The 18,444-nt window shown below is 39.4% G+C and overlaps 2 protein-coding genes across 4 annotated transcripts in view; one reads left to right on the top strand and one right to left on the bottom strand.

Moving 5' to 3' along the window:
• ORC3 (origin recognition complex subunit 3) overlaps positions 1-8,120 on the bottom strand; it is a 65,519-nt gene extending 57,399 nt beyond the window's left edge. For both annotated transcript variants that reach the window (XM_059401036.1, XM_059401037.1), the window contains exons 1-2: positions 8,025-8,120; positions 3,965-4,019 (exon numbers count right to left, since the gene is read on the bottom strand). In XM_059401036.1, the coding sequence (XP_059257019.1) occupies positions 3,965-4,019; positions 8,025-8,048 (79 nt within the window). In that variant the 5' untranslated portion in view covers positions 8,049-8,120. The remainder of the gene's footprint in view (positions 1-3,964; positions 4,020-8,024) is intronic.
• Positions 8,121-8,208: 88 nt separating this feature from the next.
• Positions 8,209-18,444, top strand: part of RARS2 (arginyl-tRNA synthetase 2, mitochondrial) — a 59,956-nt gene continuing 49,720 nt past the window's right edge. Inside the window, exon 1 of one of the 2 annotated variants that reach the window (XM_059401032.1) lies at positions 8,209-8,297. In XM_059401032.1, coding sequence (XP_059257015.1) covers positions 8,262-8,297 — 36 coding nt within the window. In that variant the 5' untranslated portion in view covers positions 8,209-8,261. The remainder of the gene's footprint in view (positions 8,298-18,444) is intronic. The other variant, XM_059401033.1, reaches the window with a different exon arrangement.

The raw sequence follows: 18,444 nt of genomic DNA, 5'->3' as shown, positions 1-18,444 counted from the left end.
AAAGCAGAATAAGGTAACCTTAAATAGAACAAAAAAAGCCATTTTACTTTGATAATGAGTAAAATCATATAAAATGTTAAAATAGCAAATCAAGACATTCATTTTTTACTTGCTATAATGTGGCACCAAAATATTAACCAAAAAACTGTCAGAAACTGGGAAGTAACAGCAGCAGGACAATTCAACTTGTTACTATGACTTCTCTCAGCCATTTATAGATCAGGAAGGTAAAAAACCAATCAGCATTGAGAAGATCTACAGAATATAAGCTCTCAGTTGACAGGTTCCTTCCCTCTTCTACACACAGTGCTTGACTTCAACGCAAACATCTCCTACAGGGCCAGGGCCACCATCGTCTCAGTCTCTCCAGACCTCTCTCTCTCTCCAGGTCCTGCCCAGTTGTTTTCATGGATGTAGAGTCATCCATAGAACACAGACAAGAGGCAGAGTTACTAGTCTTCTCTTAGGTATATATCCAAGTGTCTTCAAGTCAGGAGACAGATGGTGGGCAAAATGCAGGGCATCTTCCTACTTCTTCAGGCAATCTATTTCAAGAATTGAAGCCAGTGAAGGCAAGTGCTAAAATCTGGATATGTTTTCCTTATTCCTACACCATCTGTTTTATAATCAGGGTCAGTTCCTCTAAGATTCTCGTATTGAAACAGTATCTATTGGTCTTAGGTCAGCCCAATTAAAACAAAACAAAACTAATGTACTTAAAAGCAAAGTTCAAATTATATAATTAAATACATAAGTTTTACTAATACTAAAACTCTGAACAAATCTTAATAAATTATAGCTGAAATTCAACAGAAAAAGTTCTAAGGAAACACTCACCTCATCTTATGAGACGTAGTACCAAGTAATGGTTAGACCAGAGGTTCTGGAATCAGACAACTGGGTTCAAACCCCAGCTTGGCCACTTACTAGCACTATCAGTGAGAAAGTTCTAAGTATCCTCGTATTTTAATGGAGATACTTATAATAGATTCCTCACAGTTTGCTGAGAGGATTAAACAAAGTAACACATACACAAGGCTTAGAACAACCTCGCACAAAATAAAAACTCAATAAATGCTAGCAATTTCATTAGTTGTAATGATATCGCTGGTAATACTAGATGTCATTTCATGCTCTGTATCCTTCATAGATAATGGGAAATGAAACTTGAATTTTCTCTGAAAATGAACTACTTCGAGTTTAGCAGTCTTTAACATAAAAGAAATATGTTCACAAGTCCATCACTTAAAAATACTTTAAATTGTAGCTATTCTTTGTTCACTATTTCTAAGTCTATCACTGTCACTTTTTATCGGGGAGGAAGCAAGGAATACAGAAAGTTTCATGTTTCTTTGAGACTAAGGCTAAGAAAGTATAGAACTTAAGATAATGGTTTATTCTGTTAATGAGAAAATGGATTCTTATTATAAATCATATTCCCTACCCTCTGGTCCCCTCAATATGAACCATCATTTTATAATCTGCTCCTTAAGCACAGGTTTCTTATCTAGCTGGTCCCAAACTGAAGGAGTAACACCCTAAGATCTGAGTCATGCGAGGATTTGGAAAAGTCCTATTCCATAACTACACGTTCTTTATTTCCTTTGTCATATAACAGTAGAGTTCAGTTTTTCTTTTTTAATTCAAAGCTAGTGCATGCATATGCTTAATTCCACATCATAATTTTTCCATCAGAATTAATTTTTACAGTACTGAATATTAAGTGTAAAGAAAAAGCCTGTGAGGAGCTTTTAGGTTTCCTTTTCTAATTTAAATTCGATTAATTAACATATAGTGTATTATTAGTTTCAGAGTATAGTTCAGTGATTCATCAGCTACACAGAATACCCAGTGCTCATTACCCAGTTATGCCCATCACCCAGTTACCCCATCCCTCCACCCCCCTTCCTTTCAGCAACCCTCAGTTTGCTTCCTATGCTTAAGAGTCTCATATGGCTTGTCTCCCTCTCTTATTTCATCGTCTTGTTTTTCCCAGGTTTGTTTCTTCTACTAACCAGAATCATGCTGTATGTACTGTTCTTTGATGTGCTTGTTGGAGACTCAGCCTAGCACACTCCTTTTAATCCATTATGTATTCCACAGAATTAGTGTCTCTGTTCGGGTTGCTTCTTTCTGCTGTTATAATTTTGTCCACTTTTGTGCACAAACTTGAGCACAGGGGCTGGAATTTGGGGGAAGAGTGCCAGTTTGAGCCCTTGATAATCTGAAGTGAAGGCGTGGTAACTTGGCATTGAGCAGGTGGCAGGCCGAGGCTGCTGACTCAGGCAGGAGGTCAGCGGGACTGTGAATTTGGGTTCCACAGGCCAATGGCATCATGTGTGACAAGGACATTGCTTGTTTCCTTTTAACTTTTGTTTTTCTGGGAAATTTTATCCCTCCTTCTATTCTAAATGAAAGCCTTGCTAGATGGAGTACTGTTGGCTGTAGATTTTTTCCTTTTAGCACTTGGAATTTATCATGCCACTCCCGTCTGGCCTGCATACTTTCTGGTGAAAAACCCAGCTATTATTTCTTCAAACAAATCTGTCCTTTTTCTCTCTCTTCTCCTTGTGAGATCCCTATCATGTGACTGATGCTTGACAGTGTCGCTGAGTTTCCTGGATCTATTCTCATTCTGCCTATTTTTTTTTTTTTTCCCTGTGAGCAGCTTTTAAAAAATTACCAACATTTAGGTACCGCTTCCAGAGATTCTGATTCAAGTGGTCTGAGATGGGGTCTGGGCATTAGTATCTTTAAAAAGTTCCCCAAGTTGAAGGGCACCTGGGTGGCTCAGTGGGTTAAAGCCTCTGTCTTCGGCTCAGGTCATGATCTCAGGGTCCTGGGAACAAGCCCCGCATCGGGCCCTCCGCTCAGCAGGGAGCCTGCTTCCCTTCCTCTCTCTCTGCCTACTTGTGATCTCTGTCGGTCAAATAAATAAATAAAATCTTTAAAAAAAAAAAAAAAGTTCCCCAAGTTGAAATCTAAATATGGTCAATAGATTATATCAATGTTAAGTTTCCTGGTTATGATACTGTCATCAGTTACCCAAAATATTACCACTGAAGATTACTGGGTAAAGTGTACAAGGAACTCTCTACACTTTCTTACAACTATATATGAAAATCTAATTATATCCAAAAAACCCCAAACACAATTTTTTCTTATAAGTTCCCCAAGTGATTCTAATCTGCACCTATAATTGAAAACCAGTACTATACACATTTTCTGGCAGTAATGTCATGATTTGTTTGAAAAAGTCAATTCTTTCTAACATGACCACCAAACAGATTACCTGGAAATGAATGAAGAAAGTGAAAAAAACAGTATTTTTTTTAATGTTTAATTTCATTGAGAAATAATTTACAAATGATAAAATATGACTGTTTTAACAGTTTAATGTGTCCTAACTTGCATAACTGCTCCCTTGATCTAGAAAACATTTCCATAAGTCGAAAAAAGTTTCTCTTGTCCTTTTGTAGTCAACTTCCCCTACCAACACCCCAGAAAATCACTGACATTTTTAAGACAGTCTCTCTCTGTTTTTTAAATTTCCTTCTGAGTTAACCTTATTATTTTATTTTATTGATATATGCTTTTAAGTAAGCTCTATGCCGAATGTGGAACGTGGGGCTTGAACTTACAACCTGGAGATCAAGGGTCACACACTTTGCCATCTGACCATCCAGGCACCCCTAAGACAGTCAAACTTTTTTGAAAAACAGAGATGTATCCTTTGAAGAAAATTTATTTTCTAATTTGCCTTTTGAAGGTATATTTGGATTCCCTTTTAGACTGAAAGTCTGGGATGTACCTTATCCCTTTCACTACACCTTGGAACACAACTGTCACATCAAGAAGGTAAGTAAGTCAAATTTAGACAAGAGAATTACTAATTTAACTAGGGTTAGGTAAATTTAAGACTTAGGGGAGGAAAATTAGCCAATTCGATATTAAGACATCTTACCTACTGGCACAGAGATCTTTCTCTTCTTGAAGTTTGGCTTAAACACAAAGCAGCCCTTAAAAAAATAAAAGAAAGAAAGAAAAAAGCATAAAGTCAAAGTATCCAAGGAACAGATAAATCCCATTAACCAAATATTTTATGGATAAAATATCTTTAAAAAAGACATTTCTTTAAAGTGCTGAGAAATTCTCTTCTATCTGAATTACAGCAGGAAAATTCTTTTTTTAAAAAGATTTATTTATTTATTTTTTATGGAGAGCGTATGAGTGCAGGAGCAGTGCAGAGGAGCAGAGGGAGAGCCAGAGAGAATCCCAAGCAACTCCCTGCTGAGTGGAGACTGGAAAGAGGGGCTCAATCCCAGGATCCTGAGATTATGACCTGAGCTGAGATCAAGAATTAGAGGCTTAACCCACTGAGTCACCCAGTTGCCCCTAGCAAGAAAACTCTAAATATAAGGGACTATCCATTTCTTTCTCCTCCTTCCCATGGGAGGTTCATCTTTGATTTTACTCTTAGGGAGCTAATCTAAGAGAAAAAGAAAATATAAGCTGATGAAATTTAAACCCAGAAAGGTTTCATTTTTATAAAACTCAGAGAGGAAAGAACATAAGTACTATTAAAATGAATAACACTCTCTCATTTCAAAAGAAGTATTTATTATTTAATTAAACTTCAAGTATCCATAACATGGTCAGGACATAGATAATTTGGCTATTGTTTCACTTTATATACTTTTCTTTATCGATAAAAGTCTTATTTATCTGTGGGAAACCTTCCTCAGTTCCCTAGTTAGAATTATTCCTTTCCCTAAGATCTCACAACACTTAAAGGCCTTTATTTTGCTTTGTTTTAAATCACTTTCACTGTGTATCACAGTTATTTAAGGGTCTATCTCACCAAGTAGTTTGTGAGTGCCTTCAGAGTACAGGCTGCATATAATTCATAATTATTTCCTCACTGTCTAGGACAGGCATTAGCATATACATTAGGCAATCAGTATATGGAATGAATGCTTGCCAAGTAATTTTCCTGGTAATCTCCTAGCTACATTTAGCTTCATGTTATTATTTGGCTAGTGATACAAAGCCCCCAAGCTATTGGTCCTACATTTATTCTACCAATCCTAAAGCCATGCACCACGTACAGCTTCTTAAAGACTACCATTTTTATGGAAAATGAAAGAAAGAATGAAAAAAATATACCTAGAAAAAGTCATCTCAGGACAGTGCTAAAGAAATCTAGGAAATACAAAGTGGCCATTTGGATAACAGGATCCAAAATAAGTTCTGTGCCTTATACTCTTGTATTTGCAATGAGTGAACTATTGAAATACCCATTCACATTTAGAAAAATCTTGTAGTACCACAACAAGCTTGTCATTGACTCCTTTCTATATCCACCTGCAATTCAGTAAAGGAAAAGGAGCTAAGAATGAGTAAGATATACAAGGGTCCAGAATAGATCCTAAGGTATGGCAGGTAGTAATATGGTTAACCACTTTTAACTGCTGATCAAAATGATGGTATTTGAGAGAGAAACAGTCTAGGAGGAGAGCTAACAGGTAGAAAATATGACAAGAAAAAGGAAGTTTAGATAGGTTAAAAAAAAAAAAAAGCTAGCAGTTCTATGAGCTCCTGAAATAGTCCTTAAAGAAACTTACTGATACAAGTTCCCCTTCATAATCATCTCAATACAAGCATTTCTATTATAATGTCATAAATGCTTTCCTGAACAATATCTCACAATTCTTGCAATATATACAAAAATATGAGCCTTATGCAATGAAAAGGATTAGAGAGCAGACCACTCATCAAAACCTATGGAACTTTACAATCAGCACAAACCAGAAACAGTACCATTCCTAATAAAAATACTAGTGTAAGAGAACTGCAACTACCTCCATTTTGACCTAAAACTTTCCAATAATTAAGTTCTTCTTTATAGCTTATTTTTTTTTTAAACAATTTTATTTATTCATTTGAGAGAGAGAACACAAGGGGGTGGTGGGAGAGAGAGAAGCAGACCCTGTCAGGGAGCCTGACATAGGGCTCAATTCCAGGACCTGGAGACCATGACCTGAGCCAAAGGCAGGTAGGTGGCTAACCAGCTGAGCCACCCAGGCACCCCATCTAGCCGATCTCTTAACTCAGGCAAAAGTTCCAGTGGGCACAGCTTCTCCTGATGGTAATGGAAACTAACCACTCAATCAATAAGGTCTGTCCGGAGACAGTAAGACCCCGCCCACGACTGACTCCAAGACAAAGATCAACCTGACCTCTACTGCCCTCCTTTGTCCTACACTTTTCTCACATAAACCTGGAAATATTATCAGCACTTTGCAGACCATCTTTGAGACTCTAGGTTCCTGTCAGAATTCTCAGTAAACAAAAACACTGAAACAAATTCCGCTTTCTTTCTTTCTTTTTTTTGGTGAGTAAAGCGATAGAACTTTATTAAGTAAAGACACAAAAATCTCTCAAGAGTGAGAGGGGTACCAAAAGGGTTGCCAACAAGGGTCTTTAGGGTTGGTCTTTCAAGGAAAGCTAACCAGGGAACGCAAATCTTTTTAAAATTCCTATTGGTAACACCATCAATGGCTCATTTCTTTTTAGGGGTTGGTTATTATTTGTTGGTCACAGGTGATTATCATAAAGCACCCCCGCCCCACCCCAGCACGTCTAGGGCGGGGTGGTCCTCCATCCCATTCCTTTCTAGTTTCCCTACCACTCATTTCTCCGATTTAGGATTTTGTCGGTAGCAAGGGGCTGAAGGTGGTCTGTTTGGGACCCTGGAGTCAGGTGCTCTTTCACCCCTGTAACCAGGCTACACAAGCACAGTTAAACCTCTTCTGGCATTTGCACCTAGCATCATAGTCAATATTCTATAGACTTAAGCTCTATAGCTTTAAATTCCCCTTTGATACTAGTCTCAGAAGGCACACCTTCCCATAATTCTAGTTTAATTTAATCAAAATTAAAGATCAGATCCATGGCAGAGCCCTCTAATCTACTGTTTTAACGTAGGGAGAAATGAGTTTGCAGTTTTTTCATCTACATTCTCAACTTTATCTCAGCTTAACTTCAGCGTCTCCTGGCTGCACTCACAATATTACTAACAGTCTTGCTTGGGTCTGTAGCAGTGCTGTACAACTGAACTTTTGGTAATGAAGGAGAAATATCATGTCTCTGCACTAATATGGTAGTCACCACCACATGTGGTTACTGAGCACTTGAAATGTGGCTAGTAAAACTGGGAATATGAATTTCTTATTTAATTTTAATTAAAACTGAAATAGCCACATGTGGCTACTGGGTACTTATATTGGACAATTTATCTTCTTACCAACCAGACTATCATGTCTTCCTGAAAGCCATGTAAGGCAGCCCATATGAGGTCTATGTGGTCTCCTCCCTCCCGCCCCCAACACAACTTTTTCATTCTCATTTTTCACAAGGTTTCCTCTCTGATTATACTGATATTTCAACTTCTTTGATAGGTCATCTTATTTCTATCCTCTGGGCCAAAGAACATGTCATTCCCTACGCTAGAACAGACTCCCTACCCCCAATCCTTTGCCTAACTGCTACTTTTTTCAGGTCTCAGCTAAAATATCCTTTTCTCCAAACTTTCCCAGACCCCAGGCATTCTTGCTAACACTTAACCACAATTTGTTATCATCACCTCATCGGTGTTTAATGTCTTTTTTGAGCACAGTCTATTTTGTTTACCACTCTATCTCGTACCTAACGGAATGCTTGCCGCTCATTTATAAGAAAGAAAAAGGAAGGGACGGGGGGGCCCACATCCTCGGGGGATTCGACCTCCACAAACCAGATCTTAAAAGTCCTCCAGGCCAAAACAACTAAGGCTGGTCGGTGTCTTCGCTCCCCGAGCAAAACTGACCTCCACTGCACCTAGAGTAAGGACGCTTCGGCTCAGCCCGCCACTCCCTACCCCTCGAGCCTGTTCATTGAGGCCTACGTAACCTCTGCTACATCCCTTTTCCAAAAGAGAAAGAGGCGAGGGCCGAGTCTAGTGGGCGTACCTCCTCCCCACCTACCTTGGACACCGAGGAGGTGGCCATGGTCCCAGCGGCCCGCGGGATTTGCAGCTGCACTCGGGATTTCCCGCGCTCCCTCGCGGCAGCAGGGCAGAGGTTAGTGGCGGGCCACGCGGCTTCCTGATTGGTTGGCAGAATCCTCCCGAGCGGGCTTCCGGCGCGCATAGGCGGGGCGTACGGAGGAGGGCGGGGCGAGGATTGGGCCAGGAGTTTGGTGCGCGTTTCGTGGAGGCGGACATGGCTTGTGGCTTCCGCAGGTCCATCGCCTGTCAGGTACGGACCGGGAACTGGCAGTAGGAGCGGAACCCCCACCCCGGGTCAGCCCTCAGTCAGCGAGAGGGGGATTCCACGAAAACCCTGTTTCGGTCGCCTTCTCCCTCCTCTCTGGAACTGCTCGAGCTGTGGAGGCAGACCTGGTGGAGGGTCAGCCATGCAACCCAAATCTGTTTTTCAAGGAGAAAAGTAAATCCTAAAAAGCAGATGTTGCTTCCCTCAGTCCTTTCTACCCCAGAGATTTATAAGCTTGACCCTAGTGGAAAGTCACTGGACCATGGTTAGAATCCATTAGAAATCAGTGTCCCTTACAATTGGTGAAATTGCTAATGGATCTGAATTTTCATTCGAAAGGATCTAATTTAAAAACTGGTCGTTTGTTGCAGTCATTTTGGTCGTCTGTCCTAGCGTTATTTTTGGTAACTCCAAAGGCAACGTGAGAGGCTGTTTTTCTTGATTCAGAGTCCTCTCTGTGAACAGCTCTGTAATAAAAGGAATAAAACACGTGAACATTAGATTTCAGCAAAAACAATTTTTGAAATTGCAAAGAAACTTTCAATTGACAAACCCATTTCCTTTTTTATTAATGGACATATTAGTGGACATATTCTGCCTGGTATATAATTTCCCTCAGCTTATTTTTACAGTATTTCTGGACTTCCGTGGGAAAATTCCTCTGCCGTGTCTTTGTGCTTATAGTCGTATTGCCCCATCCAATGCCGGCTTCTCAGATACCACCCAGGACCTTCTGATAGGACAAAGCTGAGTTTATGGTTTACTGGGGGAAGAAAGAATACTTCAGCAGAGTGTGGTCGTTTCTGGGAAGTCAAGGTCAGATTTTTCTTGAGAATCTGAAGTACAGTTTAAGGCTGGTCTTTCGGCGGCCCAGAGTGAGAGGGCAAGGGAGTGGAGGAGATGGCTTGATTACATACTGATCTTCACAGAAGGCAAGGGAGTGCAAAGAATCTTAGGGTACAAACTGCTGGTGCTTTTTCTTGAAGAATTGGTTTTTCAGCAATGAATAATCAAGCTATTTGTCTGGGCAGGAGTTATAACGAAGACCAAGAAACAGTAAAGTCATTCTAATGTAGACAGTAGGCTATATCCAGAGTAGGTGGTTTGGGACCTCATTGTCCAGCTGTGTTTGGAGGGGGGAGAGGTAAGACGGTTTCCTTTCTCACCCTATAGGTCAAAATAATGCCGGGAGCAGAAACATTTTGTGTTTAGTTTTGCAAAGGCTGTATTCTTCCTTGTAAAGAAGTTAAGTTGGAGAAACAGGAACTGGTATGTAGTGTGTATTTGTGCTAGTTGCTTTACATTCACATTTAAGCCCCATGATGACCCTATGACATAGAAGTATTAACCTTATACAGTTGAACAGGCTGAGATCCAGAGATTTAAAATCTACCCAAGGCTAGTTCATGGTCAGTAAATTGAAGAGATGATTTATGAACAGGGGTCTAACTTCAAAATCAGCCCTTTCCTGTATGCTGTGCTATCAGTTTATGAAGGCAAGAAGCACAATCTGATCATTAAACAGAATATAATAGATTTCTCTGGCAACATAAACTAAGCAGATACATATTTCTCCACACATGGAGTCATTGAAGGATGACCTGAAATGAGGTTAAATTAAAATATGTACAATACATATCTTTATGAATAAGGATCGTTTGCTAGAAATGGCACATTCACTCAGCAAATTTTGACAATGAATCTGCATTTTTCTAAGCACTATCATCAGTCCCAAGGTTTAAAATGAGTAGAATATGGCTTCTGGCCTGGCCTGGCTCTGGACTAACTTGTGGAAACACATGTATAAACAGTTAATTGCAATACAGTCTGTAACCATTGTATTAGAAATGTGTGAAGTGCTAAGGGAATATGGAGAAGACAGCTTCCAAATGTCAGGAATGCTTTGTGGAAAAGGTAATATGGAGCCTCAGTCCTGAAGGAAGGATGGATAGGAATGTGTACCAGGTTAGTAGGGTGAGAGCTTAGGGTGTGGTAGGGTATCCCAAGAACATCATATGTGTGGGCAACAGACCCATGAGAGCGTGGTGTATGTTCACAGAACCACCGTATTTGGATGGGACTGAAATTTAGAATATGCCTCTTGGGCCTCACCTCAGTAAGTCCTTTGGACTCTGTATCTTCAAACTAATATCTTGAATCTTTCCATTCTTTTCCATCCCTGTTGCCCTTCCCTTTCCTCACCCCAAACCCAGCTACTATTATCACCTATGTCATTTGCTTACAACAGCATTCTGATGGGTCTGTTTCCATCCTTGCCCTCCTTTAAATACATCCTCCTTATAGCAAAAAAAGTGACTTCTCAAGTGTAAAATCATGTCACTTATCTATTTAAAACTGCATTGCACAAACTATACCAGAACCTTAACATCTTTCTTTCCAACATCCATTCATACCACCCTATTCCTTTCTGCAAGATCCTAGCCCCACTGTAATTTTGCTTTTCTAACAAAGCAAGGTGTTTCCATTCCCACTGCATAGATGATTCCCTGTGCCTTAAAGGAAATGATTTTATATAATGACTCTTCGTGCTAGATGGAAATTTCACAAAACAGTACTTATAATGTATGTGCATTCTTTTCTGTACCACATTTTTTAGAAAATCCTGGTTGGGACTCACTGAATTTATTCCCAACTGACAACCTGTAGTTTGAAAGGTGTGTCCTCCAGTTGCTCTCTATCTCAGACCCTTGTTTGCTTCCATCATAGCATCTATAAGAGTTAGTAATTATTTCACTTGCTAATTATTATTAGGTAATTAGTTATTTTGTTTTGTTTTCCTTGTTTTGGTGTGTTTTCTCTACAGGCTTCATGAAGACAGCATGTTTTATTCACTGTTTCTCTAGCACCAGCAGAGTGCCTGAAACAAAAGGCTGTTTATACATAGTTAAAGAATAAGTCATCTATTGTAATGTAATAAGTTTGCAGCTTCACCAAATGAGTTCATAATTTTAAAGCTGTGAGATAAAAAAAGTGGAAAGGATTAAAATCCATTTGTGTGACTGACTCACTCTTGGCAGGTTAATTAACCTGTCAGCTAGAAAATGGTGGTATTGATTCCAAGTTTACAGGATTGTTGCAAGGATTAATGATAATGATGAAGAAAACAATAATAACTATTGTTTGTGTAATATCTCACTTGTACCATGCAGTTTTGGTGAACTTCATGGGGCTATTGATAAGATCTAATGACATGTTAACAGAAAGTGCATAGACTCAAAAACTGAGGGGTTTGTGACTTTACCTTACTAGTCTATCACAGTTCCATGGGTGGTGGCAGAAAACATGAGTTCCCTGGGTGGAAGAAAAGGATTATTCACAGCAATAGTAGTAGACAGAGTGTCAGCATTTACTTATATCGGTTCCCCAGGCCACTCTTCTAAGCACAGGGTGATGTGAAGAAGGTCAGATAGATGATATGTGCACAGGCCAGGTGCTCTGTCACATAGAAGAGGGACCCTTGAGGCTTTGAGGATGGGAAGTAAGCATGTTTCCCTTTGCTCTAGACTGGGACACTATTTCTGTCTTACAAATCTGTTTTCTATATGGACATCCTTGAAAAAATTTTATGTCTGCTTACAAGACATGCAGAAACTAGGAATCCCATAGAAATTTGTCTCCTGTCACTTAGGACAATGGTGTGCACACAAAGTGTACAGTATTTGATACTATCATGTTTAATCTTTTCAGTCATCCTATCTGTAGCATTGTCTCCGTTTCTTAGAGGAAGACACTGACACTCAGGAAGGTGAAAGAAAAACTTACCGAGCAACAAAATTGTCGAGTTGAACTACTAACCCCGCTTTTTGACTCAAAGCTCGAATTCTCTTTATTATGTAGAAAAACCTTTGTAAAATGTTCCCCACTGTATTTGGCTCAGAAACATAATAATGGAATGTAGATTGTTTCCCTTTCTCAGTTTCCTTTCATTTAGAGTTTGATGTTAAGTTTAAAACATCCCACTGAAGGGCGGAAGTGTGGCCCATTCAGTTGAGCATTGGACTTGATTTCCGCTGAGGTCTTGATTCAGGGTTTTGAGTTCAAGCCTTGTGTTGGGTTCCACACTAGTTGTGTGGAGCCTACTTAAAAAAATAAATAAATCCAGGGAGTTCGTTTTATTTATTTATTTATTTTTACTTTTAATTTTGAATGTCAAAATTACAGAAAAGTTGTGATAATAGTGCAAAGAACTCCATATACTTTCTTACCCAGAGCCACCAATTAACATTTTACCACATTTGCTTCATCATTCTGTCTATATATATTTCCTGTATCCCTTGAGAGTGGGTTTCGTAAAGCATGCTCCTTAACCTGTCAGTACCTCATTGTTTACTTCTAAGAACAAGGCTTATCTTACCCAGCATGGTATAGTCATTAGATTCACATAATACCATATAATGCTTTCATTTAGTGTATACTCCATTCCAGTTTTGCTGATTTTTTTCAGTATTTTTGTCCAGTATAGGATCACAAGCTGCGCTTGGTTGTTGTATCTTAAGTGGCCGTAAGCTCTTCTCATTAGTTTATATTTATATAATGTGCTAGAAGAGGTATACTGCTAACTGTCTTACTGAATAGAAGACAGGATTCCTTGACTGTTGATGAGTTCTGTTAGATTTCAGGTGTGGCCTCAAGGAGCAATTAAATTTGATGACCAGTTGTCATCTAGTAAAACCTGAAATAGTTGTGTGAGGAAGATACTCATCCACATTCAGGTGAACAACAGGACTGACTGAATGGTCTAAATGTATACTTCGCTTCTAACCTGTTCTCACAGGCCAACCAGCATTCAGTTCTGCTTAAAACTGTAAGTTCTTCAAGAGCTGTGTTAAAATTCTTTCATTATAGATACTTGGTAATAACTTGTCTTCCAAGTCTTTTGGAAAGTTCTCTTCTGAACTCTAAAGGTTCAGTTGTTACCTGGTTTGCTGCCAGTTTGAGTCTGAGTTAAACCAGACCTGTATCTGAAGAGAGTCTGTACAAGTGTGGGAGTGTTTGTGCGTTGGCTCTTGGTGGCATATTTGCACACCAGACCTGATTATATCAGAATCAGAAGTAAGGAATAGGGCGCCTGGGTGGCTCAGTGGGTTAAGCCGCTGCCTTCGGCTCAGGTCATGATCTCAGGGTCTTGGGATCGAGTCCCGCATGGGGATCTCTGCTCAGCAGGGAGCCTGCTTTTCTCTCTCTCTCTCTGCCTCTCCATCTACTTGAGATCTCTGTCAAAAAAATAAAATCTTAAAAAAAAAAAAAAAAGAAGTAAGGAATAATCAGGGATAATAGACAGTTTAAGTAATTTAAGATCTGAAAGAGTGAATGATAACATTTTAAGAATTTTAAGACTTGTGGCCTATAGACTGTTATATGGGTAAAAATGCAGAGCTAGGGGAGCCTGGGTGGCTCGTTGATTAAACATCTGCCTTTGGATCAGGTCATGATCTCAGGGTCCTGGGATTGCACCATATGTTGTGCGGGGGTGGTCCCTGCTCTGTGGGGAGTCTGCCTCTTCCTTTCCCTCTGTTCCTCCTCCGGCTTAATTCTTTTTCTCACAAATAAATAAGTAAAATCTTTTTAAAAATGCAGAACTAGTTTTCATATGAAATGCCAGTTTTGCTACCTATATGTCTGATTGCTAAGGCATGAGGATCTCTTTTTCATTAGCAAAATTAGATTTATTTAAATATTTTGTTTATTTATTTGATGGAGAGAGCAAGAGAGCACAAGCAGGGGGAACAGCAGAGGGAAAGGGAGCAGCACACTCCCTGCTGAGCAGGGAGCCCGCTGTGGGACTTGATCCCAGCACCCTGGGATATGACCTGAGCCGAAGGCACTTAATCTGCTGGTGCCTGCAAAATCGGAATTTTTGTTAAATTACCAGAGATTTTGATCTTGAACCTAGCAAGTTTAACTCCTAATTGAATTTAGAACCTGTCTAGAACCAGGATGAGAGGATATTTTTTTTGGCGTTGTGTTCAGTACTTGGATACTTGGGGTAGAAATTGTGTGTGCCTAATGGAAAAGGAATGGTTGAGAACCTCCCACATCCTGGTTAATTAGTGTGCTTTTTCATATTGGGTACCCTGGAAGTCGGAGTCTATTAGGAACTCTGATGTTACGTTGCCAGATCTAAGATTTATAATTGTATCTGGTACATTGTAAGCACTGAATACATATTAGTCATTATTATATTACACATTAGAATCTCTGATCTTAGGTTCCCAAACCAGATCTGGCTTATATGAATTTTCATTTTTTATACTCTCTTACATGTTCTCTTTCAAACCTCAGATTTCTTCCTTATTCATTGTGTTAGTTTGTTTGTCAAGGAAAATTTTTAATATTTTGTGGATTTTATTTCTCTGTTAAAATTTTGAGTTTTATTGTTGTGGTCTTATCTTCATTGAGTAATTTTTAGCATATTCTGTAAAATTTTTTTCTTTTCTTTATTCTTTCATCTGTAAAACTTTTTTTTACTGTCTCAAGTAGATAGTTATCAATAGGCCCATGTTTTATTCGTGGTAGTCCTAGGTGAAGCCCAATGCCAGGAGAAACAACTTTTTCTGAAGGGTAAAGAAGAAATCCTTTAGTTAAGGAAACTTGTAGGCCACATTCTCATCAGAGAAAGCACTAAATCCGAGCTCAGAGACAGTTAAAGACAGTCTTACTATTTCCAAAATAATTCGCGACCTATGAGAATCTGGGTGAATTAAAAACCAGGCTCTCTGGGCACCTGGGTGGCTCAGGTGGTTAAGCAACTGCCTTCGGCTCAGGTCATGATTCTGGAGTCCTCTGACTGAGTCCCTCCTCGGGCTCCCAGCTCCACGGGAAGTCTGCTTCTCTCTCTGACCTTCTCCTTGCTCATACTCTCTCTCACTGACTCTCTCTCAAATAAATAAATAAAATATTAAAACAAAACAAAACAAAACGTGCTCTCTGACATTCCACCACTTGACAGTAGTTGTTAATTTTTCTTTCTTTCTTTCTTTCTTTTTTTTTTTTTTGTGCCCCACCTATTTGAAAGATATTCATTCCCAAGCCTAGTTTATAGACCGGAATCACCTGAGAAGCATTAAAAAATACCATAGCCCAGGCCCATTGGTCTGGGTGACATAGGGGCCTTGAAGTTCAAAAAATCATCAGGTGGTTCTGATCTTCCTCTAGGCTTGATAACCAATAACCAAGGATGACCAGGAGACAGAAAGGTACAGTGTCGCAGCACATATGGTTGCCACACTTTACTGCACACTGGAATTAACCAGATAACTTTTTAATATCCCGTTACCCAGTCACACCAGAATATTTGCACGTGGAAGTCAGGCATCCGTGAGCTCTAAAAATCCTTGGGTCATTACAACGTACAGCAAAATGTGGGAACCACAAGTATCATGATTAAGAATGTTGACTGTGGAAGACATAATGGGTTTAAATCCAGCCTTTCCTTTCATAGGTATGTAAGTTCTCTGTGCCTCCTCTGTAAAATCTGGAAAATTAGTTACCTTTTAGTCTTGTCATTAGAATTCAATGAATTAATGTATAGTGTTTAGAATTGTATATAGAGTTTAGGATTGTGTTTGGTACACTGTATTATTCAATAAATGATAGTCATTATTACATTACATCCTCAGAATTCTGAAGTCAGGGTATTTTGAACCCCTTTTCCACCCTACTACAATCCCAGAGGCTTTATGAAGGGGACTAATTATTATCCATTATCCAGGTGAACTTTTTAACCCCACCTGAAGTTAGGTAACCAGAAAGCTACATATCTGAATCATACAACTTAATTTCCAATAGGAATCTTTTTAACAGTACTTTTGTAAAGTGTGTTTTGGTAAAGAAAAAATATTTCTCATTTTTGCAAAAATAACTGTGGGGCCATTGTAAAGAATTAAACCAGAAAGGTAAAAGAATTAAAAAAGAAAAGAAAAGAAAAAACCCTCCCCCATAAATAATCATTACTAACATTGGTTGACCTTTATTTTATATAATATTTCTTTTCAGTTATACAGGCACAATAAAAGGAGTACTGGATGGATAGGCTTTCTTACAAAAATTAGGCATATTGTAATGAGTTTTTATTTTGAGGTGCTTTTTCTTTTTTTTTTTTTTTAAAGTTTTCTGATAGAGAATGTCCAACCGATGGGGTGCCTGGGTGGCTCAGTTGGTAAGTGTCTGCCTTCCACCCAAGTCATGATCTCAGGGTCCTGGCATCAAGCCCCTCATTGAGCTTCCTGCTCAATAGGGGGTCTGCTTCTCTCTCTCCCTGTGCCCCTCCCTTCTGCTCGTGTTCTCTCTCAGATAAATAAAATCTTTCAAAATAAAAGAAAAATGTCCAACTACAAAATGTATAATAGTATTGATTCCCTATGTACCCAAGACCAGAATGCTATTTTAAATTAAAAATATTGTTTTGCTTGAGTTTAAAGAAAAAGAAATTAAAATGTAATTCATAGTTATTGCTAAATCTGAAATGAGTCCTCTACTTTATGAAATGAGATTTTGAAAAACATTACAGTTTGTTTTGGTTTAAAATTTACTTGAGAGACCAAAAGAAAGAGAGCAAGTGCGCAGATATGCCTGAGAGCAAGCACGCAAGCATGAGGAATGGCAGGAGGAGAGAAGCAGACTCCCCACTGAGCAGGGAGCCTGATGCAGACCTCAATCCCAGGACTCTGGGATCATGATCTGAACTGAAGGCAGATGCTTAATCAACTGAGCCACCTACCTGCCCTGAAAAACATTACAATTTGAAGTCTTTTTTAAAATTTTTGATTATTTCAAGGGCAGCTGGGCTTAGGTCATGATTTCGAGGTCCTGGTAATGTGGTTTTTGCAATACCCGTGAGGGTCAGTGGGTGGAGATCTGGAGTCTACAACCAAGAAAGAATTCTTGAAATGTCTTTGTTGCAAATTGGTGGTTTTATTAAAGCATAGGGACAGGACCCGTGGGCAGAAAAAGCTGCAGTACCGGGGTTTTGAGGAGTGGCTGATTATACTCAGCAGCTGGGGAAGTAAGGAAAAAGAGAGGTTTACAAGACAACTTTCACGTGCTAAAGAGGACGCCACCGTCAAGTTGAGGTTATTTTCCCCCTCTAGCAAGGTAGAACCTTAAGATAGGTGGGAGATTCCTGGCAGAATGTTACACTCATGTCACCTGGGAGTGGGGGGTGGGGGAAGTTGCAGGGTGTCTGCTTATGCTTTGTCTTCAGCTAGCCTTCTTCTTCCTCATTATTGGGTTGGGCCTCATGTTGGGCTCCTTGCTCATCAGGGAGTCTGCTTCACCCTCTCCCCCTGTACCACCGCCAGATGTGCGCACATGCATTCTCACTCTCTCAAATAAAATCTTAAAAATTTTGATACTTCGAATTTAGATGATAACAACACTTACCATTAGACCTGAGGATGTTTTTGTAGTTGGTATAACTTTCCTTTGCATTTCTTAATTTGGGTACCTTTCTCAAAGTGTGTAACACTGTCTGTTAACCGTATCTTATTCCCTATGCATTTTATTTTTCTAAGATTTATTTATTTTAGAGAGAGACAGAGGGGGAGGGTGTGGAGAGGACAGAGGGAGGGGAAAAAGAATCTCAAGCAGACACCCCACTGAGTGCAGAGCCCAAGAGTCTAAGATCATGACCTGAGCTGAAACTCAAGGAATCAAGACACTTAACTGACTGTGCCACCCAGGTGCCCCTCCTATGCATTTTATATTGAATTGGATAAGATGCTTACCACCAATCCTTTTCCTAAGGTATGGCTTAATTGGCTGGATTTCTTTATAAGCAAATTTTTCAGAAGAGCTCATAGTACTTTTTTTTTAACTTGGTTCTTTTTCTCTCTCTCTTTTTTTTTTTCTTAAGATTTTATTTATTTGAGAGAGAAAGATCACAAGTAGTCAGAGAAGCAGGCAGAGGGAGAAGCAGACTTCCTGCCAAGCTCCCTGCCAAGCAGAAAGAGCCAGTCTGAGGGCTTAATCCCACGACCCTGGGACCACAACCCAAACTGAAGGCAGACACTTAACTGAGCCATCCATGCACTCCTAACTTATTTATATTTTGTTTTGTTGGTTTTTTTTTTTTAAAGATTTTATTTATTTATTTGACAGAGAGAGATCACAA

The sequence above is a fragment of the Mustela nigripes genome, chromosome 5, assembly GCF_022355385.1.
Source record: "Mustela nigripes isolate SB6536 chromosome 5, MUSNIG.SB6536, whole genome shotgun sequence".
NCBI lineage: Eukaryota > Metazoa > Chordata > Mammalia > Carnivora > Mustelidae > Mustela > Mustela nigripes.
This window is presented reverse-complemented; position numbering and strand designations above follow the sequence as displayed.